Source organism: Schistocerca piceifrons, chromosome 11, assembly GCF_021461385.2.
Source record: "Schistocerca piceifrons isolate TAMUIC-IGC-003096 chromosome 11, iqSchPice1.1, whole genome shotgun sequence".
Lineage (NCBI taxonomy): Eukaryota > Metazoa > Arthropoda > Insecta > Orthoptera > Acrididae > Schistocerca > Schistocerca piceifrons.
The window spans coordinates 96,320,336-96,336,825 of NC_060148.1; the positions used below are offsets into that span (position 1 = coordinate 96,320,336).

At 41.3% G+C, this 16,490-nt stretch overlaps 1 protein-coding gene across 1 annotated transcript in view; it reads left to right on the forward strand.

The window, feature by feature from the left end:
* LOC124720314 (beta-1,3-galactosyltransferase 6-like) overlaps positions 1–16,490 on the forward strand; it is an 87,259-nt gene that overhangs the window by 12,788 nt on the left and 57,981 nt on the right. Inside the window, exons 2-3 of the mRNA XM_047245619.1 lie at positions 1,548–1,974; positions 10,155–10,342. Coding sequence (XP_047101575.1) covers positions 1,561–1,974; positions 10,155–10,342 — 602 coding nt within the window. The 5' untranslated portion in view covers positions 1,548–1,560. The remainder of the gene's footprint in view (positions 1–1,547; positions 1,975–10,154; positions 10,343–16,490) is intronic.

Genomic DNA, 16,490 nt, shown 5'->3' on the forward strand with positions numbered 1-16,490 from the left:
GATTATCCGTAGGGTCCACTATTCTGGGGTTCTTTCCTGATTATGTATCAACTTCATAAGTGTGTGGATTTGCTTATGGAGACCAATTCCCCATTTTTCAACAGTTCTGCTGCTATGTCATCAGACCTGGTCTCTTGTAGTTTTTTCAGACAGTGCAATACCTTCTGTAGCTCCTGTAAGGTGGGTTCTTCCATCTCTGGATCAGCAGTGTAATAGAGTGGTTGCACATTTCTGCTTGAATAGCCCTCCAGAATTTCCTTGACGCATTCTTTCCATCTATCCAGAACATCTTGTTTATTTGTCAGCAAATTTCTCTCTTTTCCCTTACATGCTGCTGTTTTCTGTCTATATTCTTGAGTTTTTTCTTTAATTTTCTTACAGAACTTTCTGCTCTCATTCCTTTGACGGTGCTCTTCTGTTCCTCTATCTTTCTCCTTATGACTTCCCTTTTTTTTCTCTCTCTTTCACACCCTTGCTGCCTCTCTCTCTTTTCGTTATACAGAGTGTTTATAAATGAATATCGGGGTTTTAACACTTTGTAATATTTATTACATTAAACTTACAGTTATAAATGATATGTCAAATGAAAGAGCAACTCAAACAGTTCTACCAAGAACCTTATAACTGTTCAATTTGAGCACCATTTGTCACACAGCACGTATCAAGTCTATAGCCGAGCGCTGGATAGGCTGCAAGGGGCGCAATGACTGGGCGTGCTTTGCATCGCCTCCACATTCACCCGACTTAACACCATGCAATTTTTTCCTTTGGGGCTTCATCAAGGATCGTGTGTACGTGCTTCCGCTACCAGCAGACCTCCCTGAATCAAGAAACTGGATTGAAGCAGCTGTTGTTACAATCACTGAAGACACAGTTATCAACGTTTGGGAAGAACTCGGCTATAGACTTGATGTGTGCCGTGTGACAAATGGTGCTCACATTGAACATTTATAAGGTTCTTGGCAAAACTATTTGAGTTGCTCTTTCATTTGACATATCATTTATAACTGTAAGTTTAATATAATAAATATTATGAAGTGTTAAAACCCCAATATTCATTTATAAACACCCTGTATAATGCCTGATCTGGTCTCGTATTTTGCTGTAAGCATTCCGTCCTCACTTCCTTTTTCTGTTCTGCTGCCTGCATTCAATTTCGTACCAGTCTTCATTTCTAATTCTCCTTGTTTCCCCCAGTATCTAACAAGCCGTTGTCAGAATGGCATTTTTAATAGCGTTCCATTCTTTGTCTACACGGTCTCCACCAGCTTTTGTTTGTAACTCATGTCTCAATCTGTCCTGATTCTCTTGAACAGTAGACCTATCTTTCAGTTTTTATGTATTCCATTTCTTTGTTATAGTGCTATTTCCTTTGGGAGGCACAGCAAGTTTCTGTCTCATTTTGGAGCCTACTAGATGGTCAGAATCTGAATTAGCTTCTCAGGAAGTGTGCACATTTTCTGCATGCCGACCACTTCGATACCAGTACAGTGTGTTCAGTTTGCCGTAGCAAACCCTATTCTATCGATTCGTGTTTTGCCCCACAGCCGGGCGGGCGCCATGTTGACGCGACTGCTGCTGCACGTGCTGGTGCGGCGCTTCTTCTCCGTCGCGTACGTGGCGGTGGCGCTCGTCCTGGCCGGCAGCTTCCTGCTGCTGGCAGTGACGAGCGGCGGGCTGCCCTCGCCGTGGCCGGCGTGCCCGGAACGGGGACCTCCGCCGGAGCAGCCGGTCGGCCACTTCCTGGTAGTGCTGGTGGTGTCGGCGCCGGCCGACGGGGGCGCCCGCGACACACTGCGCGACACGTGGTTCCGCTCCTGCCCGCAGGACGGCGACGTGCGGTGCTACTTCGTGTTGGGGACCGCCGGTCTCCCGAAGGACACGGTGCGCGAGCTGGAGGACGAGCGTGACCGCCACCACGATCTGCTGCTGCTGCCCGAAGTCACCGACACGTTCGCCAATCTCACGCTCAAGGTGCGTGGACCGCCCTGCCCTGTACGGTTCTCTCCCACTTTGTTCGCACGAGAGTGATCTGATTGTGGTGTCGGTTAACAGTTCCTTTTGCATTACATTACTTATATACCGTGGATCCTGCAATTAGAGATATCTGAAATGTGAAAAGTAGTCGAGCAGCTACCTTTAAATTAATTTTAGTTCAATCCAGTGGTATACGGGATGTTCAAAAAGTCTCTCCGCAGTGCCATATGATTGTTAGCCGCGCGTGCCGTTTGATGTTCGACTGCCTGGGTTACTTCCCTCCAAGTGGACTCTCCCAACATTCCACTGTTCTTTTTATATCAGCCAGCATCAGTTTTATTGTTGGTGTGTGTCGTTACGTGTTGACGTGAACGTTTAAGCTTAGTTCCTTTGTTCGTTTGTTACATTTTTGTCACTGTTAAAATGCTAACCAGTGAAGAACATGTGTTTTTAGTCGAACAAGTGTTCAAAGATGGCATTAAATACACAGTTTCAGTTCATCAAACATTTAATTCAGTTTTCCTGGAGACAACTCTCCCACATCGTGATACTGTGTGAGATTTGATTAACAAATTTTGAAGAACGGGTTTAGTGACAGATGCACCGCGAAGTGGTCGTCCTAGTGTTTTGTCTGGGGGTAAACTACTCGATATTTCTGATAAAATGTCTGCAAGTCTGAACAAGTCAGTAAGAAAACTCGCCCAGGAAGTCGATGTTAGTGTCGGGACGGCACACACAGCTGTAAGGAAAAAATTAGAACTTTTGCCACACAAAGTGACAGTCGTGCAAGAACTGAAAAATACTAATCATGGCAAGAGACTGCATTATTGTCAATGGTTCAAAAATTTCGTTCAACAAAATGGAAGTGTTTTTCTTAATGAAACGTTTTTCACTGATGAGGCGTGGTTTCATGTACTCAGGTACATGAACTTGCAAAATTCTCATATTTGGAGCACTGAAAATCCATTGTGTACTCATGAGAAACCACTTCATTCTGTGAAAATAGGAGTTTGGATTGCTATTTCTAGACATTGGATTGTGGGTCCCATATTTTTCAACGAAACAATAAACTCACAACGATACTGCAGTGATATTCTGTACCCATTCATAGGAGAACTTGCGTTAAGTGAAATACTGAACGGTTATTTTCAATAAGATGGTGCAACCACGCATACAGCTTGTGTTTCAATGTTACTGCTTGCTGAGGTTTTTGGTGATGGCATAATTTCAGAGAGACTTTGGCCTCCACGATCGCCTGACCTAACATCACCTGACTTTTTCTTCTGGGGTGCAGCGAAAGCAACTGTCTATAAAAACCGTCCAAAATCCATCGATGAATTGAAAACTGCAATATCCGCTTTCTCTGCTTCTCTTACAGAAGAAATGTTACAGCTTGTGTTTGGAAACATGATTAGACAAATTGAATTGTGTATAATTGAATTGTATATTCAACAACAGGGGGGACACTTTTAACATTTAATGTGAAAATTTGTAAGTAAAAATGAATATTCAATAAATGAATAACTTGTATTTCACTGACTCTTGTTTCAGTATATTTACTGCAGCATACGGCACACGCGGCTAACAATCATATGGCACTGTGGAGAGACTTTTTGAACACCATGTAGTTTAACAATATTAAACACTATTATTATTTTCTATTTCCTTGTGTCCACACTGCTGCAGTCTTTTAATAATAACAATTTCCAGCCAACACTCTTATTAAATGTATGCATTCACAGCCACAATAGTGGCCATTCTGTCCGTCTCCAGTGACAGCCCACTGTGGAGTGTGTGCGTCAGTGCCTAATCATTCCTTTTATGAGTACAGCACTCCCGTGTCACAAGTATTTATTTCATATGCATATGCAGGTTATTCTGTACGCATAAGAAGACAGGATTCTTGGCCATATATAGATAAGTAAACTTTCGCCATTTGGAAACAACTTCCAACCCCCCCCCCCCCCTCGAAAAATGAGTGATTGTAGGACAGTGAAACTTGGTGGAAACATTTGTAAGGACACGTGGAAGAGAAATAACAAATAAACCATTCAGAGAAACACACAGTACAATGGTTGAATGAAAAGTAATGCCACCACCTTCATTAATTGGGTTTGGGTGGGAATATTTTAATAAATCAAATGCAGAAATAATCCTTAGAATGTGATCTCTAATTACCAATATACACTTTTCCACATAATCACCAGTCAATTGGATACATTTCTGCTAATGATGAACAAGTTTTCTGAAGCCGTCACAGAAGAAGTTGACACTCTGTTTCCACAACCACAGTCTCGCAGTTCTTTCAATTTGTTCATCAGAAGCGTTATGAAGTCCCCGCAGATTGACTTTCATTATCGGGAACAGATGGAAGTCAGATGGCGCTAAATCTCGACTATACGGAGGATGCCATACGGTGGTGAGATTCAGTCTCTGATGCTCTGCTGTGGTGGCACGTGAAGTGTGTGGTTTGGCACCATCTGCGTCCCAGAACACTGTGACCATGATTTTTCCAGCTGAGGGCTGCATCTTGAATTTCTTTTTCTGGGGTGAGTCTTTGTGTCGATATTCAGTAGACTGATGTTTCATCTCCAGGTCGTAATGGTGTACCCACGTTCCGTCTCCTGTCACAGTTGAATGGATTAAGGCGTCACCTTCATTCTCGCAACGCAAGAGGAGTTCCTGGCAAATTTCAAGTCCGTGCGCTTTCATTTCAGGAGTCAGCATCCGGGGTACCTATCGTGAACAGATCTTCCGATAGCCAAACAAAGCAATAATGTGACCCACACATTCTTGTGAAATGCCGATCGTGCTTGCAATTTCTCTCCGAGTGATACGACGATCATCCTGAATCAATCTGTCAACATTTTGCTTGTGAAACTCTGTGGTTGCTGTCACAGGATGTCCAACCCTTTCTTAGCCATGCAGGTCAGTTATTCCCGCCTCAGCATCTTTGAACTTACCCAATGACACACAGTACTCACATCGTCACAATCACCATAAACTGCTTTCATTCTCTGATGAATCTCCTTTGGGGTAACACCTTCTGCTGTCAGGAATGCAATGACTGCACGTTGCTTAAATCGCATTGACCGACCATCTGCGCAGGGTTCCATACAGTTCACTGTAACAACACAACGGTTCAATGCTAAGACTTCCCGCCAATTGGAGCTCTAGACAAGAGGTTACGGAACAAGCCAGTACCTGCCGCATACCAATGCTGCCAACTGCTGAAGAGCTATGAAGGTGGAGGCTTTACTTTTCAGTCAACCCTTGTAATTTCCATATGAGATGGTAATATTTGTTACTTACCTCAGCTCAGTACAGCTGATAGATACACATAAAACAGAACTGAAAATTTACATTCCTAGCTTTCGGAACTTTGTTCCTTCATCAAAGTTCCGAAAGCTAGGAATGTAAATTTTCAGTTCTGTTTTATGTGTATCTATCGGCTGTACTGAGCTGAGGTAAGTACTGGCCAGCCCCTCTATCTCTTTGTTAGTATTTGTTTCACATCTTATATGAGATTTTCCATTAATATTTGTTACTTGTGTGCTATGTTTACATGAAGGGGTTCAGACTTTGTACTGTGATGACCATCTGCATCTCCAGTAGCCTGCAGTCACGTAAGAGATACCATTTCACAATTGTTCGCAGTACTTCTCGAATGGTGAGCCACGGAATCTTCAGTTATCGAACACAGCTCGTGCACTGCTCGAAGATTATAGATTGATTCCAGCATTCTCAGCTGTGGTAACGGTAACTTCTTCAACAATTTGTAGATCAATTGGGCGTCAGTCTCTATCAGGAGCAGTTCCCGAATCGCCAGTTAATGTGAAATTCTAAATTGTGTTCTTCAACCCACTTTGCAAAAAGAGGAACTCTCTGTATTCCTGTAATGTATCTGTACTTGTGAAGAGCAACAGCACTCTTGCTGTTGTTTTGATATACAGACATATGTTAACTGTCTAAACTGCAGTACACACTGATGCCTGTGTTTCAACCCTATATCATCATACCAGTATCAGTACCGGTGCCTAATGGCAAATCATGACATTAACACTACTGACAATGCAAATCGTGCAGCACACAGTCAGAGCATCATTTCTATAAAGTTCAACAACAGCACTAACAGCTGTGTTTTAAAATTATGAATTACTTCGGAGAAAATGACTCGTTGCCACAGGGTCAACACAGTTCCAGAAAATATCTTTCTTGTGAACCTCTCTTTCACATAAAGTAAGGACAGCAATGAACAGGGGATCTTGAGCTGATTCCATATTTATAGATTCTCAGAAGGCTTCTGATACTGTTGCTCACAAGTGGCTTCTAGTCAGAATGTGTGCCCACGGAGTATTGTCGAAGTTATGTAATTGGATTCGTGATTTCCTGCTGAGGAAGTTTTATAGGCTCCTTCCTATTCCTAGTCTATGTAAACAATTTAGAAGGCAATCTAAGCGGTCTTCTTACATTGTTTGCATGTAAACCTGTGGTTTAGTGTCTAGTAAAATCAACAGAAGATCAAAACCAACTGAAAAATGAGTTAATGTGTTAAATGCATGATATCAAGCAGATAAGTGAGAATAGTTTATAAAAGGCTTGAAATTGTGCTTAAAGTTTGTTGGAAGTTACTAAGTACTCCCATTATGAAGCAATGGATGAATATACACTACCCTCCATAAGTTTAGAAACACCAGGTAATTATGGACACTGGAAACAAAATACATTATAAAATTGCATTTTATTGTTTTTTAAATGTTCATTAATCACAAGCAGTACATAGGTAAATGCAGCTATTATATTTTAGATTCCTCAGAATGTTATTTGAAACTGTACCGGGCCGGGATTCGAACCTGGGATCTCCTGCTTTCTAGGCAGGTGTGGTAACCAGTGCACCACCCGGAACTCCGCATTATCACAACTGCACAAACTATCTCAGTATGCTTCACGGCCGATCGACACTCCCATTAGGTGCCACCTACCCGCAGTCCCAGTCCATTATACTCCTGTTCACTACTTAGAGATTCCCACAGAAGGTCAGGTGTATTTATGCATTTGCACTGAAGAAAGTGGATCCATCATCCAGCCAGGCTTATAAGGCTTAGCGAAAATGTGTACTGGTTGCCAGTGATTCCTCTTATATCCCACTGCAACTGATAACAGTGATCCCCATTCAATTTCCATTCCTCAGAATAGCCACACATTTCTTCAGTCACTGTCTTGCATACTCTCGGCATGTGATGGGTCAGTTTTGGCAGGCTCTCAGTTGGAATTAGTTTCCATTCTCGCTGCAGGACTTCCCATAGGTGTGTCCCTCACAGATTCCCAGTTTTTGGATCGCCCTGGCGAACTCATACCATAGTAGCTCAATTGGGTTACAATCAGGTGACTGGGGTGGCCATTGCGTGTTTTTCAAAATTTTCTGAGCCTCTTGAGACTTCACATAGTGCCGACACAGGTGGGGATGTATGTTTTGGGTCGTTGCCTTGCTGCAAGACAAACCCTTTCCCAATCAGACGCATGCCTTGGCATGCTGCTGAAATAGCACGATAAACCTTTTGGTTCGTTTTTCCATCTACTTTCACCAAATCTCCAACTTTATTCCCCCCAAAAGATCCCCATACCATCACAGTTGGAATTACACATTGAGGAATCAACCATTCATTGGGTAAACAGTGTACAAATCAATGGTGTTTACTTCCAATTGTTTTGAACTTGGATTCGTCAGTGAATAAGTTTCTTTCCCAATCCTTGGATGTCCAGTGTTGGTGTGCTGTAGCCCATTGAAGCCATTTACTCTTTTATTCTTATTAACAGGATGTAAAAATGTTTTTCTTCCTGCTAACATAACACTGGAGGTTGTTTTCTGCCATGTGTCGTCTCACTGTTGACTCACCCACTGGTGTATGCTCATTGTGTTTAGTTCAGCAATCAATTTATGGACACTTTTGAATCTGCTACATTTGCTGTTCATTATCAAGTAGTTTTCCTGGCATTCTGATATTTTCTCGGGTACTCCTGAGTGGCGACAATCATTGTAGGAGAATATATCTCATTGCTGGTGTACGGTCTTGACAACTCTGCTAATGGAAATTTTCAATTTCTTGATGGTTGTCGGACACTATTGCCTTCTTGGTGCAAAGTGATTATCTTTACTCACACATCATAAGGAATCTGACATCTTGTGGCCATCTTCAGTTACTTCTGCTGTGTATACTACCTTCTTTCGCAATGTGTCCTCCCTTTGTACAAAAATAACTACAAGTGAACAAAACTGTGAACAACATACCTCTACACAGTCATGCTGTTTATTGGCACCACCTGGTGTGTTTAGTAGAACTGTTTGGACAGGAAAAGTCAGTTTATATAAAAATGAGCAATACTGGTATGTACCAATATGTATGTATACGTACAATAATTATTTGTAAAATACTGTAAGTGTCATTATTAATTGTTATTTGAGCATACTATTCTGTATTCTAACCAGTAACTCACATAGATCACTTCCGTTTTGCACTGTTGTTTGGTGTTTCCACACTTATGGAGGGTACTGTAGTCTGAGTAATTTGTTCTCCATTTTAAGCAAAAGCAAGTATTTCACACATTTCAATGTTTGCAACATTGTATCTCGTGAGCTATGTCATTCAGCAATATAATTTTGCAGCTGCATTCAGTGCTATACGTGGGCACCATATGGAAATTTTGTTGCTAATACAGTTAGTAGTAAAGAAGAAATAAATTAAAACATTGAGCCTGATGCCATAGGTTTACTGTGTAAACAGTGAAACTGTAATAAGCGATAAACTATTTTACTTTCATCGTGATGTGGAAGGTGTCACTGACAAAAATTTTCATAAAGGTTTGAAATTATGTGTAAAGTTTGCTGGAAGCCGCCAAGTGTTCTTTCTGATTCTGGACAAATAAAGCCTGGGTATTTCTTGAAATTTAGTTGGTGTAACCCAGTTTATTCAGAATAATAAACATTGATCAGAAATTGTCTTTCTTTCGATCCTTCACTGCAGTTGATGTTTCCTGTAAGTTGCTTAGGTAAAATAAGATTAGAGAATACTATGGTTCTCAAATGAGGTGAAAGGTTAGTTATTGTTTTAGGTGTACAGCTTATTACATCACAGAGTCCTGCTCAAGATCTTATGTTGTACTGCGTCTCTCACACAGTTTCTTGTGGATCTTATATACTCCTATTCACAATTGATGTATTGTTGTGTATAGCAAATTTGCTGATTACAATTGCAGAAGTTGCTGATAACTACAGGAAATGTTATCCAGTGGTTGCAATTGAAATGCATGGAATATGATACAAAAACGATTACATACCTCTTGTTTTTAGAAAAAAAAGGTGAAATGATATGAATAAACAATGTAGTTACATTTTTGTATATTATACTGAAACTACTTTATCCTAAGCATTCCTACCATGTCTCTTGTTTCAAATATGAGTTGTTGTTGTTGTTGTGGTCTTCAGTCCTGAGACTGGTGTGATGCAGCTTTCCATGCTACTCTATCCTGTGCAAGCTTCTTCATCTCCCAGTACTTACTGCAACCTACATCCTTCTGAATCTGCTTAGTGTATCCATCTCTTGATCTCCCTCTACGATTTTTACCCTCCACACTGCCCTCCAATGCTAAATTTGTGATCCCTTGATGCCTCAGAACATGCCCTACCAACCGGTCCCTTCTTCTTGTCAAGTTGTGCCACAAACTCCTCTTCTCCCCTATTCTATTCAATATGAGTACAACATATAATACAGCAGCCAAAATAAACAATTTGTTTACATTCTGGATCTGGTTTCATTTTATGAAGTGCAGTAATTGAAAGGTAACTAGATGTTGTTATGTTAGCCAATAGCGTAGCAAGCTGACAGTATGATAAACAGTTGTAGGTTTCGAACATTGTAGTACAGCATTTTTGCTATCTCTATTGTTACTTGATAGTACGTGAAAAGCCCTAATTGCATTAGAACACATTGACAATACATGTTCCTCACAAAATTGTTGAAAATTATGTTGCAGAGCTCAAAAGGTGAAATTACTTATCTGGACCAAACCTAATGATGTAACAGTTAATCATGCAATCCGAGCCAGCTTCAAAATTGTATGAAAAATGAACTGTTATGTTTCAATCAAGCAAGTGTAATCAGCCAGTGCCCATTTGACAGGTGCTGACGGCTCTTGTGTGGGCGGACGAGAAGGCGGGGGCACAGTACGTGCTCAAGTGTGACGACGACACGTTCGTCCGGCTGCCGAAGATCGTCAACGAGCTGAAGGAGGGCGAAACGGCACCGTCGTCCGCGTCGCTCTACTGGGGGTTCTTTGACGGACGTGCTGCTGTGCAGAAGAAGGGCAAGTGAGTGCTGTTGCACCATCCCCCGTCCCTCCCACTCTGTTGCAAAAACTCCCTCTCCACCTCCACCTCCAATACTCATTCAAAATTATAAGTCTCAACTTAATTCAGTGAATGTCTCAGTTCCAGTTTGAGATGTCTGTTACTGATCGGTATTTGATGCTTTGAAAACAGAAAGCAAATTAGTGAGCAAATTTACATGTTCTCACAGTGCACTACGTGGTCCATTAAATTGTAAGGATTCAGCTTGCGATGCCACTACCCGAATTTACTGTATTATTATTACACCGTGTGGCATTGGACTTCCGGAAAGCGGCTGTCGTGTGTAATAGGTTTGAATAGACACCTTATAGTGATCCAACTACTACACGGAATTTTTGGAATAAATAATGATAATGGCATGTAACAAACTTATTTTTACGTCTATATTTGATTATTAGTAGCATTGATAATCTCTTTGAAGTGACTGAACAGGGAGCAGTTAATTCTGTATGTTTGATATTGCCTAGCAGGAGGTCATTATTCATTTAAAACAGTACCACAGCCTGAAATCGTTTCACAATACATAAACACACATGATAACCACTTGAACTTGTTTTACGTTAATGTAAACTACACACAGTGTAATTACTGAATTTAATATTCAGCTTGCATTGCTGAAGGCACAATGTGTACCGTGGTGGCAGCAAATTCCTTGAATGCTTAATTAAAGCACAATATAGATCTGCTTCTCAATGTAGTTACTGAAAACACTAATTGAGAATCACATTGCTCAGACGGAACTGAGTAATTTTTGACTATGGCACTGTACTGAAAAGCCACCACATTGAGCTGGATAGTAATTAAGGTGGCACAGTACCTGGCGTCTTCCATCCGTTGCATGAAGCGGTGTCTGCTGGTAATTTCAGCATTAATTCCGACTATTTTCTCTTGTAATATAGCTACGCCGATACTCTCGCACCATAACTTTTCACTGATGTGGCAGCACGTAGAAATCACTGGATTTGGGGTAATAATGAGCTATTTCCTTTAAATAATTGATTACACTCAGGGAATGCAATTTAAACCACAAAATTATTATTGCCCCCAAACTTTACACACTGTAGAGAACTTGGTTTGACTATTACACAAACTGATTCACAAAATATAAATGTACTGGTAATGGCGTCTGTATAACAACCACTATTCATAATAATACTCTTGTAAGATAACTTGTAGTTCATTGCTACCGAAGTGAGCTCACCAATGGACCTCGTCAATTATTGAGATCACAATACGCCGTTGGATGCAGCTACTGGTCCCTTCACACCTCGCTGTTGGCACAAGCAACTCGTCGCAATTAACACAGCATTGCACCATGCAGTGCCAAGTACCCCAGAGCGGGAAACCGTACTATTTTGCTGCTCACAGCCCATCTCCGTCGAAATACCGCGTCTTACAAGCCTTAGTGCCCATTTAGCTTGTAGCCATACGATAAACGAAGTCCATATCTGTTTTCAGCTCACTTCTAAATGGTCTGTTAGCGATGTTACCATAGCACACACCGGCAGTCACTTTTACGCCACTTAACACTTGTTCTGCCTCAGAGCTACGCCAAGTTACTTCTACTGCCAATATTACGCGCCAACTTGTACACTGTTCTCATTCTCGCGGCTTCCCCCCACACCTAAACATTATTTTACATTACACCAAGTTCTCTATTTACAATTAAACATACCATAGCATTTGTTGTTGTTGTGGTCTTCAGTCCTGAGACTGGTTTGATGCAGCTCTCCATGCTACTCTACCCTGGGCAAGCTTCTTCATCTCCCAGTACCTACTGCAGCCTACATCCTTCAGAATCTGCTTGCTGTATTCACCTCTTGGTCTCCCTCTACGATTTCTACCCTCCACGCTGCCCTCCAATACTAAATTGGTGATTCCTTGATGCCTCAGAACGTGTCCTACCAACCGACCCCTTCTTCTAGTCAAGTTGTGCCACAAACTTCTCTTCTCCCCAATCCTATTCAACACCTCCTCATTAGTTATGTGATCTACCCATCTGATCTTCAGCATTCTTCAATAGCACCACATTTCGAAAGCTTCTATTCTCTTCTTATCTAAACTGTTTATCGTCCATATTTCACTTCCATACATGGCTACACTCCATACAAATACTTTCAGAAACGACTTCCTGACACTCAAATCTATACTCGATGTTAACAAATTTCTCTTCTTCAGAAACGCTTTCCTCCCCATTGCCAGTCTACATTTTATATCCTCTCTACTTCGACCTTCATCAGTTATTTTGCTCCCCAAATAGCAAAACTCCTTTACTACTTTAAGTGTCTCATTTCCTAATCTAATTCCCTCAGCATCACCCGACTTAATTCGACTACATCCCATTATCCTCGTTTTCCTTTTGTTGATGTTCATCTTATACCCTCCTTTCAAGACACTGTCCATTCTGTTCAACTGGTCTTGCAGGTCCTTTGCTGTCTCTGACAGAATTACAATGTCATCGGCAAACCTCAAAGTTTTTACTTCTTCTCCATGAATTTTAATACCTACTCCCAATTTTTCTTTTGTTTCCTTCACTGCTTGCTCAATATACAGATTGAATAACATCGGGGAGAGGCTACAACCTTGCCTCACTCCCTTCCCAACCACTGCTTCCCTTTCATGCCCCTCAACTCTTACAACTGCCATTTGGTTTCTATACAAATTGTAAATAGCCTTTCACTCCCTATATTTTACCCCTGCCACCTTCAGAATTTGAAAGAGAGTATTCCGGTGAACATTGTCAAAAGCTTTCTCTAAGTCTACAAATGCTAGAAACGTAGGTTTGCCTTTCCTTAATCTAGCTTCTAAGATAAGCTGTAGGGTCAGTATTGCCTCACGTGTTCCAATATTTCTACGGAATCCAAACTGATCTTCCCCGAGGTCAGCTTGTACTAATTTTTCCATTCGTCTGTAAAGAATTCCCGTTAGTATTTTTCAGCTGTGACTTATTAAACTGATAGTTCGGTAATTTTCACATCTGTCAACACCTGCTTTCTTTGGGATTGGGATTATTACATTCTTCTTGAAGTCTGAGGGTATTTCGCCTGTCTCATACATCTTGCTCACCAGATGGTAGAGTTTTGTCAGGACTGGCTCTCCCAAGGCCGTCAGTAGTTCTAATGGAATGTTGTCTACTTCCGGGGCCTTAGTTCGCCTCAGGTCTTCCAGTGCTCTGTCGAACTCTTGACGCAGTATCATATCTCCCTGTTCATCTTCATCTACATCCTCTTCCATTTCCATAATATTGTCCTCAAGTACATCGCCCTTGTATAGACTCTCTATATACTCCTTCCACCTTTCTGCTTTCCCTTCTTTGCTTAGAAGTGGGTTTCCATCTGAGCTCTTGATATTCATACAAGTGGTACTCTTTTCTCCAAAGGTCTCTTTAATTTTCCTGTAGGCAGTATCTATCTTACCCGTAGTGATATATGCCTCTACATCCTTACATTTATCCTCTAGCCATCCCTGCTTAGCCATTTTGCACTTCCTGTCGATCTCATTTTTGAGATGTTTGTATTCCTTTTTGCCTGCTTCATTTACTGCATTTTTATATTTTCTCCTTTCATCAATTAAATTCAATATTTCTTCTGTTACCCAAGGATTTCTACTAGCCCTCGTCTTTTTACCTACTTGATTCCCTGCTACCTTCACTACTTCATCCCTCAAAGCTACCCATTCTTCTTCTACTGTATTTCTTTCCCCCATTCCTGCCATTTGTTCCCTTATGCTCTCCCTGAAACTCTGTACAACCTCTGGTTTAGTCAGTTTATCCAGGTCCCATCTCCTTAAATTCCCACCTTTTTGCAGTTTCTTCAGTTTTAATCTACAGTTCATAACCAATAGATTGTGGTCAGAGTCCACATCTGCCCCTGGAAATGTCTTACAATTTAAAACCTGGTTCCTAAATCTCTGTCTTACCATTATATAATCTATCTGATACCTTTTAGTATCTCCAGGGTTCTTCCATGTATACAACCTTCTTTCATGATTCTTCAACCAAGTGTTAGCTATGATTAAGTTATGCTCTGCACAAAATTCTACCAGGCGGCTTCCTCTTTCACTTCTTACCCCCAATCCATATTCACCTACTACGTTTCCTTCTCTCCCTTTTCCTACTACCGAATTCCAGTCACCCATGACTATTAAATTTTCGTCTCCCTTCACTATCTGAATAATTTCTTTTATTTCATCATACATTTCATCTATTTCTTCATCATCTGCAGAGCTAGTTGGCATATAAACTTGTACTACTGTAGTAGGCGTTGGCTTCGTATCTATCTTGACCACAATAATACGTTCACTATGCTGGTTGAAGTAGCTTACCCGCACTCCTATTTTTTTATTCATTATTAAACCTACTCCTGCATTACCCCTATTTGATTTTGTATTTATAATCCTGTATTCACCTGACCAGAAGTCTTGTTCCTCCTGCCACCGAACTTCACTAATCCCCACTATATCTAACTTTAACCTATCCATTTCCCTTTTTAAATTTTCTAACCTACCTGCCCGATTAGGGGATCTGACATTCCACGCTCCGATCCGTAGAACGCCAGTTTTCTTTCTCCTGATAACAACGTCCTCCTGAGTAGTCCCCGCCCGGAGATCTGAATGGGGGACTATTTTACCTCCAGAATATTTTACCCAAGAGGACGCCATCATCATTAACCATACAGTAAAGCTGCATGCCCTCGGGAAAAATTACGGCTGTAGTTTCCCCTTGCTTTCAACCGTTCGCTGTACCAGCGCAGCAAGGCAGCTTTGGTTAATGTTGTAAGGCCAGATCAGTCAATCATCCAGACTGTTGCCCCTGCAACTACTGGAAAGGTTGCTGCCCCTCTTCAGGAACCACGCGTTTGTGTGGCCTCTCAACAGATACCCCTCCGCTGTGGTTGCACCTACGGTACGGCCATCTGTATCACTGAGGCATGCAAGCCTCCCCACCAACGGCAAGGTCCATATTCAATTACAGACATTTTCATATATTAAAGTAATATTACATTTATATTTTTACTACACGTAACAATATTATTTAGTTTAATTCTTTTGTTATTTCGCTGTCAGAGTGCAGCACAAGCCAGCTGCATAGCATTCTTTAATTTAGCTGCCACCAGGTGGAAATACTTGTGCTTTGCCTTCGATTCTGGCCCACAGATGGCATAAGTGTCCACTTTCTCTACCGTTGCGCCTTGACTATGCCTGGCATTCACTAGATGACACGTTGTCACATTACGAGCTGTAACCAAACTTCGACTTCTGCTAATATTTCTGCTGCAAACTTTTCCACTATCTTGGGAGCTGGCTGTAAAGACTTGTGGTAAAGTGCTTCTCTCTACCTTGGGGGCCATTAGGGCAAGCCAGATGTGCTGCTACACACGGTAAATTGGAGTGAAAAAAAGTACCACATAGCAGAGATATGTACTACTGTGACGTACTCCGTGGAGGATGTTATGTTACAAATTCTTGACAATATTAAGGTAATATAGTTGTCTGTCAGTGCTAATTATTGCCTTTGCCGGATTCAACATATTGACGAGGTTGAAACCATCATTGCGATTAATTAAATCACTAATCAAATTTATTTCCCTGGAAATCCGTCTTTCTCTTTCACCATGATATGAAGTATATTCTATATACATGTGAACAATTTTGTCACCCTACCAGTATATTAGTGCCCACTCATGTGGACAGACAGTTGTCGGTTGTCAGTCACACACAGAATGCAACACAGTGATTGTAACTTAACTCGTAGACCACATGACTGGTTTCACAGGTAGCGCTGCCTTGGGGCAGGTGATGCTTATGACCAGACTGGACTAGGTGGCGGTGGGAGGGTGTATGGGACAGGTCTTATATCTAGGTCTATTACACAGGATGTATACGACCCGGGACAACCAGGAGATCCGGGAAAAACCCGGGAATTTTTTCATTCGGGAGAAAACTGGGAAAAACCTGAGAATTGTTTAGAATTCTGGGAATTTTTCAATGTTTTAGTTTTCATTTAAATTTTTGTAATTTTGACTGGTAAGAACCAATACTCTAACAAAAGATATTACTGTATCCCGCTACTGCAGAATAATACTGCAGCAACAAAACATGAACAGGAGAA